The sequence below is a fragment of the Ornithorhynchus anatinus genome, chromosome 13, assembly GCF_004115215.2.
Source record: "Ornithorhynchus anatinus isolate Pmale09 chromosome 13, mOrnAna1.pri.v4, whole genome shotgun sequence".
NCBI lineage: Eukaryota > Metazoa > Chordata > Mammalia > Monotremata > Ornithorhynchidae > Ornithorhynchus > Ornithorhynchus anatinus.
In genome coordinates this window covers 3,731,224-3,750,966 of record NC_041740.1, presented here as the reverse complement: position 1 = coordinate 3,750,966, position 19,743 = coordinate 3,731,224, and the positions used below count along the sequence as shown (strand labels likewise).

General features: G+C 43.9%; 1 protein-coding gene across 12 annotated transcripts in view; it reads left to right on the top strand.

Annotated features, from left to right (window-relative positions):
• The window catches only part of PRKAG2 (protein kinase AMP-activated non-catalytic subunit gamma 2), a 173,426-nt gene that overhangs the window by 135,673 nt on the left and 18,010 nt on the right, over window positions 1–19,743 (top strand). For 7 of the 12 annotated variants that reach the window (XM_029078157.2, XM_007667869.3, XM_029078159.2 and 4 more), the window contains 3 exons: window positions 10,144–10,253; window positions 17,146–17,227; window positions 18,361–18,419. In XM_029078157.2, the coding sequence (XP_028933990.1) occupies window positions 10,144–10,253; window positions 17,146–17,227; window positions 18,361–18,419 (251 nt within the window). Of the gene's footprint in view, window positions 1–3,357; window positions 3,392–5,564; window positions 5,582–8,181; window positions 8,203–10,143; window positions 10,254–17,145; window positions 17,228–18,360; window positions 18,420–19,743 lie in introns of those variants that run through there. The other 5 variants (XM_029078158.2, XM_029078165.1, XM_029078163.2 and 2 more) reach the window with 4 other exon arrangements.

The window sequence follows — 19,743 nt, the reverse complement described above, 5'->3', positions numbered from 1 at the left end:
CCAACTTTATCTCCTTTGGAGATAACAGGCCTACAGAAACGCTTGGGGCACTGTGTCAGTGATGCCTTTTTCTTAAAAAAAATACTATGTCAATCAATAAATCCTATTTATTGAGCACTCTTTTATGGTATTTGTTAAGTGCTTAATATCAATCACATTTATTGAGTGCTTTCCGTGTGCAGAGCACTGTACTCAGCTTTTGGGGGAGCCCAGTGTAACAGAGTTGGTAAATCCGTTCCATGCCCTTAACTGGCTTATGATCTAGAGACTCTGTGTAAGTCTAGAGAGTTACTGTGTTCCAGGCATGGTGCTAAACTCTGGGGTAGAGCAAAGCTAATCAGATTGGACACGATCCTTGTCCCGCATGGGGCTCCCAATCTTAATCCCCATTTGATAGATGAGTTCACTGAGGCCCAGAGAAATGAAGTGACTTCCCCAAGATCACACAGCAGACAAGTGGTGGAGCGGGGATTAGAATCCAGGGCCTTCTGACTCCCAGGCCCTGTCTCTATCCGTGAGACCACGCTGCTTCTCTGTGAGAGACCTTCCCAAGGAGGAACAGTAAAAGGAATGTATACAGCTTTGAGGCATCCCAGGGTAAATTGAGGATTAGTTCCAGGCTGTGGTCAAGACAGAATTTCGGTTTAAAATCTCTACGGCCTTTAGCTGTTGCTGTCGGATTACGTACTCCTGGCTGAAGGAGGTTGAAGATTCAGTTTGGAATACGTCCTTACGTATTGTAAATATTTTCCAGTCCATCTCCTGAGAAGAGAGGGGGCCCGGACAGCCTGTGAGACCGGGCCTAATTTCGGGTCTGCCACTTGTCTGTTGTGTGACCTTGGACAAGTCACCTCACTTCTCTGGGCCTCAGTTCCCACTTCTGTAAAATGGGGATTTGAGACTGGGAGCCCCTTGTGGGACAAGGACTTTGTCTGACCTGATTACCTTGTATCTTCTCCAGCACTTCAAACAGTGCTTGGCACATAGTAGGTGCTTGACAAATACCATAGTTATTATTATTATTATTATCATAGTTCATTATTATAGCTTTTGCTGTGGGGAGGAAGTTGAGGTAATCCACTCCTATCCCAGCCGGCTGCTGAGCTTCTGCTTTGCCCACCAACAGCCAATGCAGTTGGTCAGTCAATCATATTTATTAAGTGCTTACTATGCACAGAGCACTGTACTAAGCGCTTGGGAGAGTACCATCGATCAGTGCTTTACACAGAGTAAGTGCTCAATCAATTCAAATGAATGCATGAACAATAAACAGACACATTGCCTGCCCACAAATAACTTACAACTCCCCTGTAGGTTTCCCTCACCCAGCAGGGGTCAAATCATCAGTGGCATTTACTGAGCGCTTTCAGTGTGCAGAGCACTGTACTAAGCACTTGGGAAAATACAGCACAACAGGTTTGGGAGACCCATTCCCTGCCCCCAAGGATACAGACCAGGGCCATAATCCTGGGAGTTTGGGGCTGAAGTCCTCAGACCATGCCCCATTGGAAAGAGGCAGAGGCGGCATTTTGCAGCCACCTGGCCTGAGCCTGTTCTATTATCCTCCCCCAAGTGCTTAGTACAGTGCTCTGCACACAGTAAGCGCTCAATAAGTACTATTGACTGACTGACCTAAGCCCTGGTGTCCAGTCTCAGGTGATCCAATCAGTGCGGTCTATCGAATACATACAGGGAAGCAGCGTGGCTCGGTGGAAAGAGCACAGGCTTGGGAGTCGGAGGATGTGGGTTCTAATCCCTGCTCTGCCAGTAGTCTGCTGGGTGACGGACCTTGGGCAAGACACTTAACGTCTCTGTCCCTCAGTTACCTCATCTGTAAAATAGGGATTAAGACCGTGAGCCCCACATGGGACAACCTGATTACCTTGAATCTACCCCAGTGCTTAGAACAGTGCTCGTCACACAGTAAGCTCTTAACGTATATCATATTATTATTAGAAGTACGTGCAGAGCACTGAATTAAGCTTTGGGAGAGTGTGTCCTCCAGGATCTTACCGTTTGCTTTACTCTCTGTAATCTGGTTTACAATCCAACTCCTCCCCAAATGAGGTGGAACTTCACCATTGCATTGGTGTGAACCAACTTGGCAACATTGTCCTCTCCCAAGTGCTTAGTACAGTGCTCTGCAGGCAATAAGCACTCAATAAATATGATTCTGACAAACACCGTCGGTTGATATATTGTTTTTGCACGTCTCCTCCAAGAGGCCTTCCCCAACTAAGTTTCCTCTTCTCCCACTCCCTTCTGTGTCACCCTTGCGTCCTTTATTCACCCCGTACTTAGCCCCACAGTGCTATGAACCTGTATTTAAACTATATATTCTAAATTATTTATTTATATTACTGTCTGCCTCCCCCTCTAGACTGTTATGCTCACTGTGGTCACCGCAGTGTCCGCTTACTCTGTTGTATTGTAGTGTCCCAAGCACTTAGTACAGTGCTCTGCACACATTAAGCACTCAACAAATATGATCAATTTTGCAAATTGCAAAAATGTCAAAACTGAAGGAGATAGGTTATTGCAACACACTGTGAACAGAGATTCTGTCGTCCTCTTCTACTGTACTCTTCCAAGAGGTTAGTACAATGCTGTCCACACAGTAGCTGCTCAATAAGTACTATTAATTAATCAACTATTTTGATGGTATCTCTGTCTCCCTTTCAGTCTAGTGTTCTTGACCATTATTACAAAGGTCGAACTGTTTTTTGCCATCTTAATAAGAGTGTGGAAGTGTAGAATTCAACACATTCAAGTTTTCTTAACACAAAGTTGCAATTTTTCTCTTCCAGATTTCTTTCTCTCCCTTTTGCACCCCATCCCGTTTTAGTTACAGCTTCTGGCATGGGTATTTCGTGTATGTGAGGAGAGTTTTGTATAGCTAGGTGGTTAGAATGTATTGGCTGTGGCTTTTTCTTTTTTTTTTAATTTTAATGTCTGTGCTACTCTGTTAAGTACAGGTTGGGTTGTGTGTAGTGCACACCGAGATGTATTTCCCTAGTAAAGAAATGCAGTCAGCAGAAATTCTGAATATGGGCCTGGAAGTCGTAGGACCTGGGTTCTAATCCCGGCTGTGCCACCTGTCTGTTTTGTGACCTTGGGCAAGTCATTTCACGTCTTTGTGCCTTAGTTCCCTCAGCCGTCAAATGGAGATTTTAGACTGTTCACCCTATGTGGGGCAGGGACGTGTCCAACCCGATTATTTGTATCTACCCCAGCACTTAATACAGCGTCTGGCATAAAATAAGTGCTTAACAAATACCATTTAAAAAAAAATTGGGGATTAGAAATATGTGCTGCAACAGAGAAATGAATCCCTATTTCGTTTCTTGAATCTCTCAGGTGGTGTTATGACTTCAATTGCTTGAAAAGGCAGGTATGTACCCAAATGCAGTGAAATAATTTAATTCTTTTTCAGGCATGTTGAATGCATGGGAAGCAGCGTGCCTTAGTGGAAAGAGCAGAGGTCTGGAAGTCAGAGGATTCGGGTTCTAATCCCGGCTCTGGCGATTGCTTGCTGTGTGACCTTGGGCAAGTCACCTAACTTCTCTGTGCCTCTGTTTCCTCAGCTGTAAACTGGGGATTAAATCCTACTCCCTCCGACCTAGACCGTGACCCCCATGTCAGTCAGTCAGTCGTATTTATTGAGCGCTTACTCTGTGCTGAACACTGTACTAAGTGGTTGGGAGAGTAAAAGAGAATAATACAAGAGTCGCAGTCCCTGCCCACCAGCACTTAGAAAGTGCTGAACACATAAGTACGCTCTTAACAAATACCATAAAAAAGTTGCAGTTTGCAAGGGCCACCATCCTTAGTAGACGTAAGAAAGCCCCTAAATGCGCATGAATTATTTAGTTGCGGTAGCTCACCCTGTCTTCTTCAGCCTAGCAAATCTCCATGGTTGGTGCACCCTCGTTCTGCCTCAGTCAAACTGGGTCCCTGTGAATTCTGCCCAAGAAGCCTTTCCAGACCAGCCCTATCGGATTCCAGTCATTCCAGTTACTCCGGGAACCTCCTTTTCTCCATCCCACCACCCGCCTGTTGTTTGACCTTGGGCAGATCACTTCTCCAGGCCTCAGCGTCTGGGAGAGTGTGTCCTCCAGGATCTTAGCATTTGCTTTACACTGTAATCTAGTTTACAATCCAGCTCCTCCCAAAATGAGGTGTAACTTCACCATTGCATTGGTGTGAACCAGCTTGGCAACACTGTCCTCTCCCAAGCGCTTAGTACAGTGTTCTGCAGGCAGTAAGTGCTCAATAAATATGATTCTGACAAACACCATCGGTTGATATATTGTTTTTGCCCGTCTCTTCCAAGAGGCCTTCCCCAACTAAGTCCTCGTTTCCTCTTCTCCCACTCCCTTCTGTGTCACTCTTGCATCATTTATTCACCCTCTGTAAAATGGAGATCGAGCTCGGGAGCCCCATGTGGGACAGGGACTGCGTCCAACCCTATTATCTTGTATCCACCCCAGCGCTCAGTGCAGTGCCCGGTACATGGCGAGCGCCTAGCAGATACCACAGTTATTATTATTATCATTATTTTTATTAAAATGGAGATTTAATACTGGCTCTCCCTCCTACTTATTCCCATGTGGGAGAAGGATTGTGTCTGCCTTGATGGCCATGCATCTACCCCAGCATATAGTACAGCGCTTTGCACATAGTGAGCACTCAGCAAATACCCTAATTACAATTGTCATTCTTAACCCCTTGCTAATTGCAACAGCGTAAAGAGCCAACCTTTGCTGCAGGAGTCTTTACCATCAGCTTTAAAGCACTCAGTCAGATCGCCTCATCCTACCATGAGTTCGAATCCCAGCTCTGCCACTTGTCAGCTGTGTGACTGTGGGCAAGTCACTTGGCTTCTCTGTGCCTCAGTTACCTCATCTGTAAAACGGGGATTAACTGTGAGCTTCACATGGGACAACCTGATTACCCTGTATCTGCCCCAGCGCTTAGAACAGTGCTCTGCACATAGTATGTGCTTAACAAATACCAACAAGCAAATACCAACATTATTAGCTCCCGTCACTGCTCTCCAGCCCAGCCCGCACTCTCCTCTGCTCTAGCTCCAGCTCTCTCATTGTGCCCTGATCTCATCTATCTCACCGCCGACCCCTTCCCCACCTCCTCCCCCTAGCCTGTAACTCCCTCCCCCTCCCTATATGATAGACCATCACTCTCTCCGCCCTCAAAGCATTATTAAGGAGACATATCCTCCAAGAAGCCCTCCCCGATTTAAACCCTCTTTTTCCCTGCTCACTCTCCCTTCTGCATCGTCTACATACTTGTATCCGTGACCGTTGAATATTTGATATTTGCCCCACAGCACTTATGTTCATATCTTTAAGTCGTATTTTATAAATTACTTATTCATATTAATGTCTGTCTCCCCCCTCTAGACTTAGGCTCATTATGGACAGGGAACATGACAGCTGATTCTGTTGTAGTGGACTCTCCCAAGTGCTTAGTACAGTGCTGTCCACACATAGTAAGCGCTCAGTAAAACCTTTGACTGATCGATTGATCATACGTTTTTTTTTCAGGACACCAGAGAGCCAAGGTAAGAAATGCTGTGACAATGGAGAACTGTTTAGTTTCAGGATAAGATTTAAGAATTTAAAGTTGGGATTGCAACACAGAAACACGCAGAACTCCTGTCTGGAATTGCCTTCTTTACACAGTGTGGCTGTAAGACTGAAAGACCACAATCCTTTTTTTTTTTTTTTAATTTAAAAGCTCCATTTTTCCTGTCAGCCCTAAAGAAGAACTCCCTCTTTTACACTGGGTAATTTATCACTTTAAGGGAATCGAGTTATTGGCAAAGAGAAGGAGGCTGCAGTATTGCACTGATGCAAGATTTAATTTATACAAAATTAAAGAGTCTTAATTCTCCATACTTAACAAGTTCAGTTCCCAGTCTGTTACTGGCCATTGCTCCAGGCGTATTAGAAAATAAGCTCCTTGTGAGCAGGGAACGTGTCTGCCAGTTCCGTAATATTGTACTCTCCCAAGCACTTAGTACAGTAAGCACTCAATAAAATCCAATTAATTGATGGATTGAATGATGAGTAGTTGTCCTTCGGTATTTAAATAATCCATTCTCCTGAGACAAATCGCTATGTGGAAAGAAACATTTTCTCTGTTTAATACAAGATGATTTTACATATCATTTCTTGACAGAAACAAATCTGTCGAAAAAACGAAAACAAACTGGCTTTGAATTTGGAAGTATCTTTGTCCAGCCCTCGAGTTACTTTTTCTTGGTAAATGGTTGAGAAATGGGAGGTGCTTCTGGGGAAGGGTGGGTAAATAAAGGCTTCTTCTTAACAGGTTCCAGGCATCAAGGTCAGCGATGGGTGATATATGGGAAGCCAAAGAAGCCATTTTGTCACTCCTTCCCTGCTCCCTGGTGTGTAATTACAGTTACTATATTTAGGCTAAAGCTGCATTGCACCCCAAAGACTTTGGAGTTAAAGTCAAAGAAAACCCAACCCTGCCTAGTTTGCTTATGAAAATTTTCACAACCGACAAGGGATCGAGATAAGGCAGTCTCCAAGGTCACCTGCTGAAATTCGGGGCACTCTTCTCCTCCATCTAAAAAAAAAAAAAAGACTTAAAACTGGAAAGCAGGGCATTTCAGAATTTCTGAAAATGTCACCTAGCCTAGTGGAAATAGTGTGGGCTTGGAGAACAGAGGACCTGGGTTCTCCCCCTCTAGACTACAGGCTCGTAATGGCAGGGATCCAGTCTACCAACTCTGACATGTTGTAGTCTCCCAAACACATAGTATAGTGGTCTGAACACTGCATTCGTTCAATAAATATGATTGATTGATTGATTGATTCTAATCCCCATTTTGCCACCTACCTGCTGGGTGACTTTGGTCAAGTCATCCAACTTCTTTGGGTTCCAGTTTCCTGAGAAGCAACGTGGCTTAGTGGAAGAAGCACAGGCTTAGGAGTCAGAGGTCATGGGTTCTAATCCCAGCTCCGCCACTTGTTAGCTGGGTGACTCTGATCAAGTCACTTAACTTCTCTGTGCCCCAGTTGCCTCATCTCTAAAATGGGGATTAAGAGTGTGAGCCCCACGTGGGACAACCTGATTACCTTGTATCTACCCCAGTGCCTAGAACAGTGCTTGGCACATAATAAGCACGTAACAAATACCATCATTATTATTATTATTGTTTCCTCATCTGTAAAATGGACAGTCAATATCTGTTCTCCCTCCTACTTAGACTGTGAGCCCCCATGAAACAGGGGCTGTGTCTGACTGGATTATCCTGTATCTAACCGGCATTTAGTAGAGTGCTTGGCACATAGTAAGCGCTTAACAAATGCCACACCTATTATTATTCTTTTACTAGCAAACAAGAAGTGGTCTTTGACTTCTAAGATGACTTTAAATTATGGGACTCTTTTTTTCTAGACAGGTTCTTGAAAAGATTTCTCAGTCTTTTTTAGTCAAGCCAAAAAGTGAATTATTTCTATTATCATTTTTGTCAGGGGGAGAAGGGGAGGGTATGTTTTTGGTAACCAGTTTGGCAACTTTGCCAAGCTAATTACAAGGTAAACATTTATCTGAATCCTTAGTAAGTCTCCAATCTGTAGTCCCTGAAGCCATTCCTCATGGGTAAAAGGCAGGGTTTGAGTGCTTTTATTTAAATAATGGAAAACAGAATCTTGGCAGAATATAATTTACTGCTCTTGGGTTGGGGCTGGGCATTGGGTCTTCTAGACTGAAAGCTCATTGTGAGCAGGAAACATGTCCGCCAACTGTGTTGTATTGGCCTCTCCCAAGCGCCTAGTACAGTGCTCTGCCCATAGTAAGTGCTCAATAAAGAGCATTGATGGACACACACCTGTAAGTCACCAAAGTTTGCACCAACTATAAAAATGTACAGCATGTGGGCTCAGGAAGGAAAGGTCGCTGCTGAGAGGCTTGCAGGCTTTTGGTAGCAACTCTGAGTGTTTGTTTGTGCACAGCCAGAATTCTGGGGGATGTTCTGTCATTATTGTTCATCTGTTATTTCTCTGAAGATTAAACAGTCAAGTGCCTTAAAAGAATGATAATTAGAGGCACATGGAATCGACAGTGATCTTGATTTTTTTTTCTTTTAGTAATCAAAATGACTACAAAGGAGAGTACTCTAGCATTTTCATCTCAGCTGCCAATCTCGGGGTTTGTTCAATTGCTTTTATTCTCCCTCTCCCACGGCTCAATTAAGGCCGAGGGGTGTTTCCTGGTTTTAGCTGCCAGTTTTTCTGTGTGAGTGAAGGGTGGAGGTTGCCGAGGCTTGAATGGGAAAAGATAGGCGAGAAGGAGCCTTGTACCCTTCCAAGTGCTTAGTACAGTGCTCGGTATTGAGTAAACACTTAATAAATTCGATCGACTGACTGACCTAATAAATACTCTTACTACGACCGGTTCAAACTGCGGCAGCGAGGACAGGGCTATTGCAAGTCCCCACGGGGGCCCCCTCTAAAGCGCAGGCAGAGAGCTGCCTTGGTGGTGCAGGTCTCGAGGCTGCAGCTGCATGGACTGTGGTAGCCAAGGCATCGGCGGGCCTGATCCTTGGCTGGGCTTGCACGTGGCTGGATTAGCCAGCCCAGTATGTTCGCTGGGCATCTCATGACACCCGGAGCCCACCCGCTCTGCACCATCACCCTGGAGAGGACTCCATGATGGCCTCGAGTTTCCTGTCAATCCAGAGTCCTGACTGCAAGCTCGCTCCTTCATTCAGTCGGATTTATTGAGCACCCACTGTGTGCAGGACACTGTACGAAGCGCTTGGTAGAGTAGAATATAATAGAATTAGCAGATCCGTCCCCTGCCCAGAATGAGCTGACCATCTAGAGATGAGCCCCACAGCACTTATGAATATATCTGTAATGTATTTATTGCTATTGATGTCAGTCTTCCCTCCTCTAGACGGTAAGCTAATTGTGAGCAGGGAATGTGTCTATTATTGTAGTGTACTCTCACAAGCCCTTAGTACAGTGCTCTGCACAGAGTAAGTGCTCAATAAATACGATCGAATGAATAACTGAACGAGCTTGCAGGCTGCAGATGACCTATAGTTCCCTGGTGGCCTTATCTTTAGCTCTCCTGGTTCGTAAAAAGCATAGAGAATCGCTTAGAAGTATGAGCTGGGTTTCCTTGGGTTAATACATCACAGACTGTAAGCTCATTCTGGACAGGGAGCGTGTCTGCTAGTTCTGTTTTATGGTACTCTTCCAAGTGCTGAGTACAGCACTCTGCATATAGTAAGCACTCAATAAATGTGATTGATGGATTGTACTGCAGGCAGAGAAATCCCCAGCGGGGTTTGTTAATCCCCTGGCTTTGCCTACCCCGCCAGGCCTGGGTGTCGGACTCTGCAACCCGGCTTGGCCCTCGGACAGCTGTGGAGCAGTGGGCTGCCAAGAGACCGGCTTTTCATGGGGCAGAGGATGGCAGGAGAATGAAAGCCATCCCGAAATCACATCTCCAGGAAGTCTTCCCAATTCCTTTCTCCTTTTCCCCAGTTCTGTCCCCTCCAATCACCTCCTCCAACTCCACACTTGTGTACTGACCAATACCAGTAGCACTTTCGTCCTTAAGCACTCACTCTTTCGTCCTTCTTGACGTAAGGGGGGTCTGTGTCTGTCTTCCCCACTAGATTGTAAATCCCTTCATGGCAGGGATCTTGTCTTCTGATTGTAATGAACTCTTAGTCCCTTTCACCCCATCAATCGATCAGTACTATTAATCAAGCACTTATTGTACTGTACTAAGCACTTGGGAGAGGATAAATCCCTGGGTAGAGCCCTTTACACCCAGTGGGTGCTCAATAAGTACCATTGATTGATTGGATTGGGAGAGTAGACTGTAAGCTCGTAGTGGGCAAGGAACATGCCTGCCAACTGTGTTACATTGTACTCTCCCAAGTGCTTAGTACAGTGCTCTTCACTCAGTAAACGCTCAATACATATGATTGATTTGGTGGCAGAAGTTATTTGCCACACCCACTGAGTCTTCCCCCAATCCAGATCTGCTTTTTCCCCCAAAGATTAGCGCGTCCAGGACTTTACTAGCCTCTGACTTGAAATCGAGCATTTGTTTTATTTTGTTTTTTTGCAGCAGAAGAAGAATCGGAAAGTGACATTTACATGCGATTCATGAGGTCACACAAGTGCTATGACATTGTTCCAACCAGCTCGAAACTCGTTGTCTTTGACACTACGTTACAAGTAAGTAGCCCCAGTTGCATGCATTTTTTTGGACTTTGTTTTCTGTGTCAAATGTGCATCCTGGTATGCTGTCTGGGGGAATACTTCTGGTTAACATTTAAGAAGTGCTTGGTGAGAAGATCACATTCAAGGCGGCAGAATTCAATTCTGCCTCCGCCAATACCGCCAATACCGAGCTACAACTTGACGAGTCTTTGAAGATTAATATTTATTTAAAAGATTGAATATTAAACTATTAGTCCAGGTGTTCTCTTATGGGTTACAGTCATTGTAAATAACGGGAGTGAAACGCATTCATTCAAGTTGTCAGTGAAAATGAAATGCCTGACAGGGAATAGAGAAATGGAGCCCACAATTCACTTTTCAAGGGTTGTTGTGTTTAATCCCATTATCTTCCTTAGATTTTAAGATAGTGAATTACTTAATTGCACTTAATATGTCATTATCCCAGTGCTACCCACAAATAATAATAATAGTGTTATTTGTCAAGCCCTCACTATGTCCCGAGCTCTGTACTAAGCTCTGGAGTAGATATGGGTAAATCAGGTTGGATACAGTCCCTGTCCCACATGGGGTTCACAGCCTAAGTAGAAGGGAGAACTGGTATTGAATCTCCATTTTACTGATGAGGAAAATGAGACAGAGAGAATAATAATAATTGTGGTATTTGGTAAGTACTTAATATGTGCCAAGCTCTATACTAAGCACTGGTGTAGATATATGGTATTCAGGTCAGAGACAGTCCCTGCCCAACCAAGGTTCACATTCTAAGTATGAGGGAGAATTCTCATTTTTTAGATGAGGGTACAGAGAATTGAAGTGACTTGCCTAGGGTCACAAAGAAGGCAAATTGCAGAGGTGGGACTCAGGTCCTCTGCCTCCCAGGCCCGCATTCTTTTCACCAGGCCACAGTTTCCCTGAAGTATTTGAGGTTGCTGAAGAGAGAATCAGGGCTGGAAGGGGGCCCTTCAGCATCTACTATCTCACCCTGTCTCTTGGCAGCCCTTCTTAATTCGTCGTAGAAAGGGAAGTCACACTTTAAAAAAAAAATTTCCAGAGGAAGAAATTCCACAACTACTGATTGGAACTGTGTTCCAGTGTCTCAACACCCTTAGAACAAGAAATTCTTCCTTGAGTCTTTGAATTTCTCATTTTGTAACACATGGACACTTTCTCTTGCCCTCGTCTCAAAAAAAGCGAACATCATCAGCTCAGCTTTTCCCCCTCATATGCTTGAAGACTACCAAGTCCCCTTTGCCCCTTGCTTCTGCTCTTTGTTGTATTATACTCTCCCAAGCACTTAGTACAATGCTCTGCACACAGTAAGAGCTCAGTAAGTCCCACTGATTTTAATCGCAGTAATAATTGGTTAAGCACTGACCATAAGGCAAAGCACTGTGCTAAGCACCTAGGTAAATGCAAGATGCTCAGGTCGGACGCAGTCCCTGAACCCACAGGGAACTCACAGTCTAAGAGGGAGGGAGAACAGATATCGTATCCCCATTTTATAGATGAAGAAACTGAAGCCCAGAGAGGTTCAGTAACTTGTCCAATGTCTCACAGCAGGGCCAGTGTTAGAGCCGGAATTAGAACTCAGGTCTCTTGACTCTCTGGAACCATCTAAAGTACTGAACTTTGTCAGGGTGCTTCAGATTTCCATCCACATAAACCTAAAATCACAATCAATTTAATTACGGCAAATGTGAATCAAACTGTACTTGGAATACTGAGTCACAAGAGGAACCTGATTCCAATTTCTTGGAACACAGATGTCCTACTTGGCATTGAGGCTAACCTTACCCCTCTCCCAGCAATGGGCCCTAATTCATCCAATTAAAAAAGATTTCTAAATGAAAATGCATTTGTCCCTCCTCATATGATCAAAATGTTATCATCTGGCTATTTGAACTGGCAATTGTGAAAAGTGTTGTAATTTAAAATCAGTAGCCGTCTGTCGATTGCCCATCCATTGAGATTAAAAGAATTCTCCCAGGGCCCCTAGTCACTACCGAGGAATTTTTCTCAGCCCTCTGAGTGCCAATTAGAACTGGGTCAGACCAGTCCTTTCTTCTGCCTCTTGGTTAATTGGTAACAGCACACACCCTTCTGCTGCCCGAGAACGTTTTCAGACCAGGGTTTTCAATCCCCCAAAGAAGCTGGCATCTTGTGAAATTCTTTATAACAACCGTGTCGTTGTGAACCCATTTGTAGGGTTTTCTCCTGTGCTCTCTACGCTTCCAGGCGCCTGCTTGTTTGGGCTGATAACTTTAATAAGTCAGAAAATGATAACTCTCTAAAACCAGTGCATTTAGAAATAGAAACCTAAAGATTTTAATCACTACACAGGCAGCTGTCAACGTTTCAAGGTATGACGGACGACATTTAGGTTCCAAATCCACTCCCTGCTTCAGTCTCACAGCACAACACTTAAATCTTCTATGGCGCCAGCTCAGGGCGGGGCAAGGAAGCGGTGGGAAAATGGGGAAGGAATGTTAAAAGTGTGAGGGGAAGAAAGGGTTTTCCAACACCAGGGAGGGACAAAGCGTTACCCGATCACCAGGAGAATTCACCAGGGACGCTTCGACCTGTCCACTTGGCTTCCGATAACATAAACGTCGTTGGTTCTATATAAGCATATGAATGTGGTTATATCAGTCACTTATAACCGACTTTCACAATCTGGAACATTAGGATGGAGTGAGCTTGAATCCTTTAAAAGTGCAGAGTTGAGGAGAGATGGAGAAATCCATGAGAGAGTGCCTGTGCTTGTAGTTCAGACACGGTACATCTCATCTGAAATCCGGGACTGAGCGAAAGAGGCTAAAAATACATTTTTAAAAGCCCGGTGGTGAGTTTTTTAGAGGTGTAAAATGAGGGGTTTTTAATCTGCCTCCAGCAGAGAAGTTCTGGTTCTGACCACATTTGCACCAGCAGGTGGACATAATAATAATAATGTTGGTATTTGTTAAGCACTTACTATGTGCAGAGCACTGTTCTAAGCACTGGGGTAGATTTACAGGGTAATCAGGCTCACAGTCTTAATCCCCATTTTACAGATGAGGTAACTGAGGCCCAGAGAAGTGAAGTGACTTGCCCACAGTCACACAGCTGACAAGTGGGGCAGAGCCGGGACTCAAACCCATGACCTCTGATCATGTCCCACCTCTGTTAGATCTTAGCCAGCAAAAGGAGATGGGACAACGTTTCAATTATCAGGATCATTCAAGTCAAAAAGCAACTTGCTTTTGCCTCCCAGTCACCTGGATATTTCAGGTAGAATTTGAACTATTCCCATCGCGACTTCAGTTTTCCATTTTGCTAGTGGAAGACCTGGCCGTGTGACCACTATTCTACACTGTAAGCTTGCTGTGGGCAGGGAACTGGTCTACCGACTCTGCTGGACTGCCCTCTCCCAAGCGCTTAGTACTGCGCTCTGCCTACAGTGAATGCTCAATAAAAAGCATTGATTGATTGATTGTTTACTTGCCTCAATAAGTGGCATTTATTGAGCGCTTACAGTGGACAGGGTATGATACCAAGCCTCTGGGAGACTACATTAAAGTTGGTAGCCACAATCCTTGCCCTTGAGGAGGTTGCAGTTTCAGCCTGTGGGGATAACAGATGTTTGGATAATCAGCTTTCCCCTATACCATATTTTCATTGCCTTTATGACAAGCAAATTTCAGACACAGACATTAAAATGAATCATATGTAGGGAAAGCAGCGAGAGTTTAAGAATCTGTACATCTAAGGGCAATAGAGGTAGAAAGTGGGTTGAGTATCAGAATGATTCCTGCCTGGTATTCTGAAAGAAACAGAGGTCTGGGAATCAGAAGGTCTGAGCTCCACCACTGTCATTAGTGTGCTTTTGGCAAGGAGCACTCTAGACCACAAGCTGATTGTGGGCAGGGAACGTGTCTACCAACTCTTATGTAGTACTCTCCCAAGCACTTACTACAATGCTCTGCACCCAGTAAATGCTCACTAAATACCATCGATTAATTGTTTGGAAACCTCTCTGTGCCCAGGGATACCTGCCACTCAACCCTTCAGGGCTGTTGTCAGGATAAAATGAGACGTGATGTAAAAGCTCTATACACATTTCAGGTAGTTTGTATTGCGTGACCCTTTTTCCAAGTCACTTAAATCTATCAGTCATATTTATTGAGTACTTAGAGAAGCAGCGTGGCTCAGTGGAAAGAGCCTGGGCTTGGGAGTCAGAGGTCATGGGTTTGAACCCCAGCTCTGCCACTTGTCAGCTGTGTGACTGTGGGCAAGTCACTTAATTTCTCTGTACCTCAGTTACCTCATCTGTAAAATGGGGATTAAGACTGTGATCTTGACATGGGACAAGCTGATTACCCTGTATCTACCGCAGCGCTGAGAACAGTGCTCTGCACATAGTAAGCGCTTAACAAATACCAACATTATTATTATAATTATGCAGGGCACTGTGCTAACTGAGTTGGAGAGTCCAGTGTAACAAAATTGGTAGACACGTTCCCTGCCCACCACAAGCTTAGTCACTTGTCAGTATTTTCCTAACAAGTGCTTGCTTTCTCGATTTTCTTTTTTTTTTCCCCACTGTTGATCGTACCATTGACCGATTTCTTTTTACCTCGCGTCAGCATTATGTTTCTGGTCAGAATTATCCACTTAACTCAGAACAATTCCATCAGCTTCTTGAGGCTTGCCGAATCAATACTTTATGAGGCGTGTGTTTGCTGAATTAAGGCACAGTCTGCTGAAAGTGGATCGATGTTGGGCAGTGATATCCTTTTGCTTCAAATATACCATGACCTTGAGACTGGTCTAGTGAGATGTTTGGCTTCTATTCCAAGTGCCATTTCAGCATCGTTATAAACCAGTGGCCAAATAATTATTGCAGTAATAAAAAAAAAGATAATAGTTGTGATATTTTTGTCAGTCAGTTGTATTTATTAAGCACTTACTGTGTGCAGAGGACTGTACAAGCATTTGGGAGAATACAACAAACACATTCTCTGCCCACAGTGAGCTTACTTGCTTACTGTGTGTCAGGCACTGTACTAAACACTGGGGTGGAAAGAAGCAAGTCCAACTTTGGCCCATTATTTGAGCTGCCTTTTTTTTTCAGTCATCTGAGATATCCTAAGTGCAAATAACCAGACTGAGGGGATAACAGATGTTCGGATAATCAGCTTTTCCCTATACCATACTCTGGTTGCCTTTATGACAAGCAAATTTCAGACCACATGGTGGAGCCATTAATCCCAGCTAAATCCTTTTACTACTAAAAAAAAATTTTCAAAGAGAAAATCAGGAAGCGTCCAAGGGGGATTTAAAGCTGATGGAGCAAGAAAAGTCCCTGTTAAACATTTTTTGCTTCCTATTGGTTTGGGCAAGAAATTGAGTTCACTCTAAAAATATAGAGCATATACACTTGAGAAGCAGCGTGGCTTAGTGGCAAGAGCTCGGGCTTGGGAGTCAGAGGTCATGGGTTCTAATCCCAGCTGTGCCACTCATCAGCTGTATGACTTTGGGCAAGTCACTTCACTTCTCTGGGCTATGTTCCCTCATCCGGAAAATGGGGATTAAGACTGGGAGCCCCACGTGGGACAACTTGATGACCGTGTATCTACCCCAGTACTTAGAACAGTGCTTGGCACATAGTAAGCACTAACAAACAAGTACCATTATTATTACTTGATTGCCCTAACTCACGACAGCCCAACACCCCCTGACTTATATTACCTCTATTATATATTATAACATTATAATATATTCTTATATATTATTTCTGTCCCTAGCATTCTTGTACTTATATAGATTTATAATAATTGTAGCATTTGTGTAGCACTTACTATATACCAAAGCACTGGAGTTAGATACAAGGTAATTACATCCCACATGGGGTTCAGTAGGAGGCTCAGTCTAAGTAGGAGGGAGATCAGGTATTGAATCCTCATAATGCAGATCAGACAATCACTTAATCAAGCATATTTATTGAGTGCTTACTGTGTGCAGAGCACTGTCTTAAACACTTGGGAGAGTTCAAGTGCTTCGGAGCTTATGAGGGAACTGAGACACGGAAAAGTTATGACAGTGCAAGATCCCACAGCAGGTAAGAGGCAGAGCTGGGATTAGAACCCAGGTCTTAAAATGACTAAAAACCCAGGTTTATCAGCACTTTTTATTGTATTCGTCTGTTCATCCTGTCATTCAGCTGTTTTTTCAGTCTGCATTTGTACATCTTCAGCTTTATCTTGTCCTTCCTCATCTGGAAATAATTTTTGTCTCTCTTCCAAGCGCCTTAGGGGCAGAAAAACATGTATTTTGCTACTGTTGTCCTTTCCCAAGTGCTTAATGCAGTGCTCTGCACGCAGCACTTGTTGTGCCATTAATTGATTGAATCCAAGTGCTTAGTATGGTGCGTAGCTTGAATAGGTGCTCAATAGCATTGGTTGATTTTTTAAAAAGTCAACTTGTGGAGAATGCTGTAAATTTACCAATAGTTTCACCCTATGGGCCCTAATTTTCTCCTGCATCTCTACATCCCCCACTTGTCTGCTGAGTGACTTTGAGGAAGTCACTTCACTTCTCTGGCCCTCAGTTCCCTCATGACCTTCTGACTCCAAAGCCCATGCTCTGTCTTTATGCCATGCCGCTTCTCTGGGGATTCAGTCTCTGTTCTCCTTCTTACTTAGTCTTTGAGCCCCATATAGGACCTGATTAGCTTGCATCTATCTACCTCAGCACTTACTACAGTGCCTGGCATATAGTAGACGCTTATCGAGTACCAGTTATTAGTATTCTAACTCCCAGGCCTGGGCTCTTTCCATCCTGTTTACTAGCTTTCTTCTTATCGTTGGCCTCCCCAAAATATATTTTCCACTTTGTGTGTGTTTTTCAGGTTAAAAAGGCTTTTTTTGCCTTAGTAGCCAATGGTGTTCGAGCAGCTCCACTCTGGGAGAGTAAAAAACAGAGCTTTGTAGGTAAGTGGTCTCCTGGGGGAGTGGATGTTTTCAAAGGTCGGTTTTTGACGGAGGATAGTTGGAGAATTGAATGTCTGGATTTTTCTGGGTCAGAACAGCCGGAAGAGCAACAGGGATGAAATGACTCAAAAAACAATTGACTCTACAGTTGAAACGTAACATCTGAGGGTAGGGGGCAGGGAGCTGGAGCTAAGGGAGACTGGATCTTGGTGGGGAAAAGGAAAGAAGAGAGAGAAACAGCATGGTCTAGTGGATAGAGCCTGGACCTGGGAGTAGCAGCCTCACCACTTGTCTGCTGTGTGACCTTGGGCTATTCACTTAATTTCTCTGTGCCTCAGTTACCTCATCTGTACAATGGAGACTAAGACAGAGAGCCCTCTGTGGGACAGGAATTGTGGCCAATCTGATTATCTTGTGTCTATCTCAGTACTTAGAATAGTGTCTGGCATATAGTAAGTGCTTAACAAATATAAAAAAAAAGAGAGGAAGACAAGTTAAAGTACACACTGTGCCCGCTGCATTTTTTTTTATCCTGGTGGGGCTCTGTGACCCCACTGGTGTTGACCTGCAAAATCTGTGGAGGAGGTTATTATCATTATTGTTACTATTATTATCACCACTAATACTATGGTATTTGTTAAGCACTTACTCTGTGCCAAGCTCTGTTCTAAACACTGGGTAGCTACAAGTTAAGTAGGTCAGACACTGTCTCTGTCCTACATGGAGCTCACGAGTTGTTCTTAATGCCAAAATTAGTGTCTTTCCCTCCCCAGGGTGTAAAGTGTGTGAAAGCCCAGGGTCTCATCAGCACAAGTGCAAATTGAATTTCTCTCACATTTTTCTTCTTTTGGGTCATAGGCCACGTAACTCCAAAGTGATGTTCTCAGTTATGAATGGTATTCACTGAGCACCTGCAAAGCGCTCAGGGCTGGGGTAAATTCAGAAATAATTAGATCAGTCAAAGTTCCTGGCTACAAAGGATTCATGGTGTTTGTGTTTCAAATTGAGCCAGGCGTAGTTGTGTTTAAATTTTTTAAAAAAAGTGTTGGCAGAACTGAATGCCAAACTGAGTATTTGTTAGGTACTTTTTTCATCCATTAGCTTTATTGTAACATGATTTTTTTTTGTTCCAGGGATGTTAACAATTACAGATTTCATAAATATTCTACATAGATATTATAAGTCTCCAATGGTAAGTGCCACCCATTGTCTATCTGTGCTGCAAACGGAACTGTAACAAAGTATACAGTTTGTGTCGATGGTGAATTCCATTCATATTGGCCATAATAATTGAAATGGTTTATTTTTTGTGCTAGTCCAGCTTTGCCTGTAATAATAATAATAATAATGTTGGTATTTGTTAAGCGCTTACTATGTGCCGAGCACTGTTCTAAGCGCTGGGGTAGACATAGGGGAATCAGGTTGTCCCACGTGGGGCTCACAGTCTTAATCCCCATTTTACAGATGAGGGAATTGAGGCACAGAGAAGTAAAGTGACTTGCCCACAGTCACACAGCCGACAAGTGGCGGAGCTGGGATTCGAACTCATGAGCCCTGACTCCAAAGCCCGTGCTCTTTCCACTGAGCCACGCTGCTTCTCTTTAGTTCTGTAGAGTAGCAGTGAGTCTGCCGGAGGACAGGAGAGGTCCCTGGGAATTGGGAATGAGCAGATGAGAGGGCAAGATCACCCTGGGGATATACAAGCCAGAAAACGTCATTCATTCTTTCATTCAATCATATTTATCGAGTGCTTATTGGGTGCAAAGCACTGTACTAAGAGTTTAGCACTGTACACCTCGCAGTGTTACACAGGAAAAGAGAAGAAACGATCAGGCCACACCAATTTAGTTCCTTTTGATAGTGATGGACCGCAAGGACCGGACAGAAGTGTGGTCCTCTCTTTATTTCAGGAAGGGTTTTGATTTGGTTCAGATAGCTGGAGAAGTGATTGGGAGAATACAGTGTAACAGAGTTGGTTGACACGTTCGCTGCCCTTAAGGATCCGAAAGTCTCCAGATGCAGAATTCAGTATAGTGAGAGCCAGCTGCAGAACCGAGGAACTAGTCCAAAGAGTACTATAATTGTGGTATTTAAGTGCTTACTAGTGCCAAACATTGTACTGAGTGTTGGAATAGATAGAAGATGATCAGGTCCCACAAGGAGCTCACAATCTAAGTAGGAGGGAGAACAGGTATTGAATCCCCATTTTGCAGATGAGGGAACTGAGGTACAGAGAAGTTAAGGGACTTGCCCAAGATCATACAGCAGGCAAGTGGCAGATCTGGGATTAGAACCCAGGTCCTTCTGACTCCCAGGCCCAGGCTCTTTCCACCAGGCCAGGCTGCAAATTAGATTTACAATTTGCAGTAAAGTGGCTTTATATAAACCCATTTAGAATGATTATATTGCAAATGAAAGAATATTGTGAAGAGTGTCTAAAGGGCTGTGTGTTCCCCCAAAGAAACTCAAAACCCTTTCCATGCTTTTCCCAGTATTCCTTGATCTTGATTATTTCT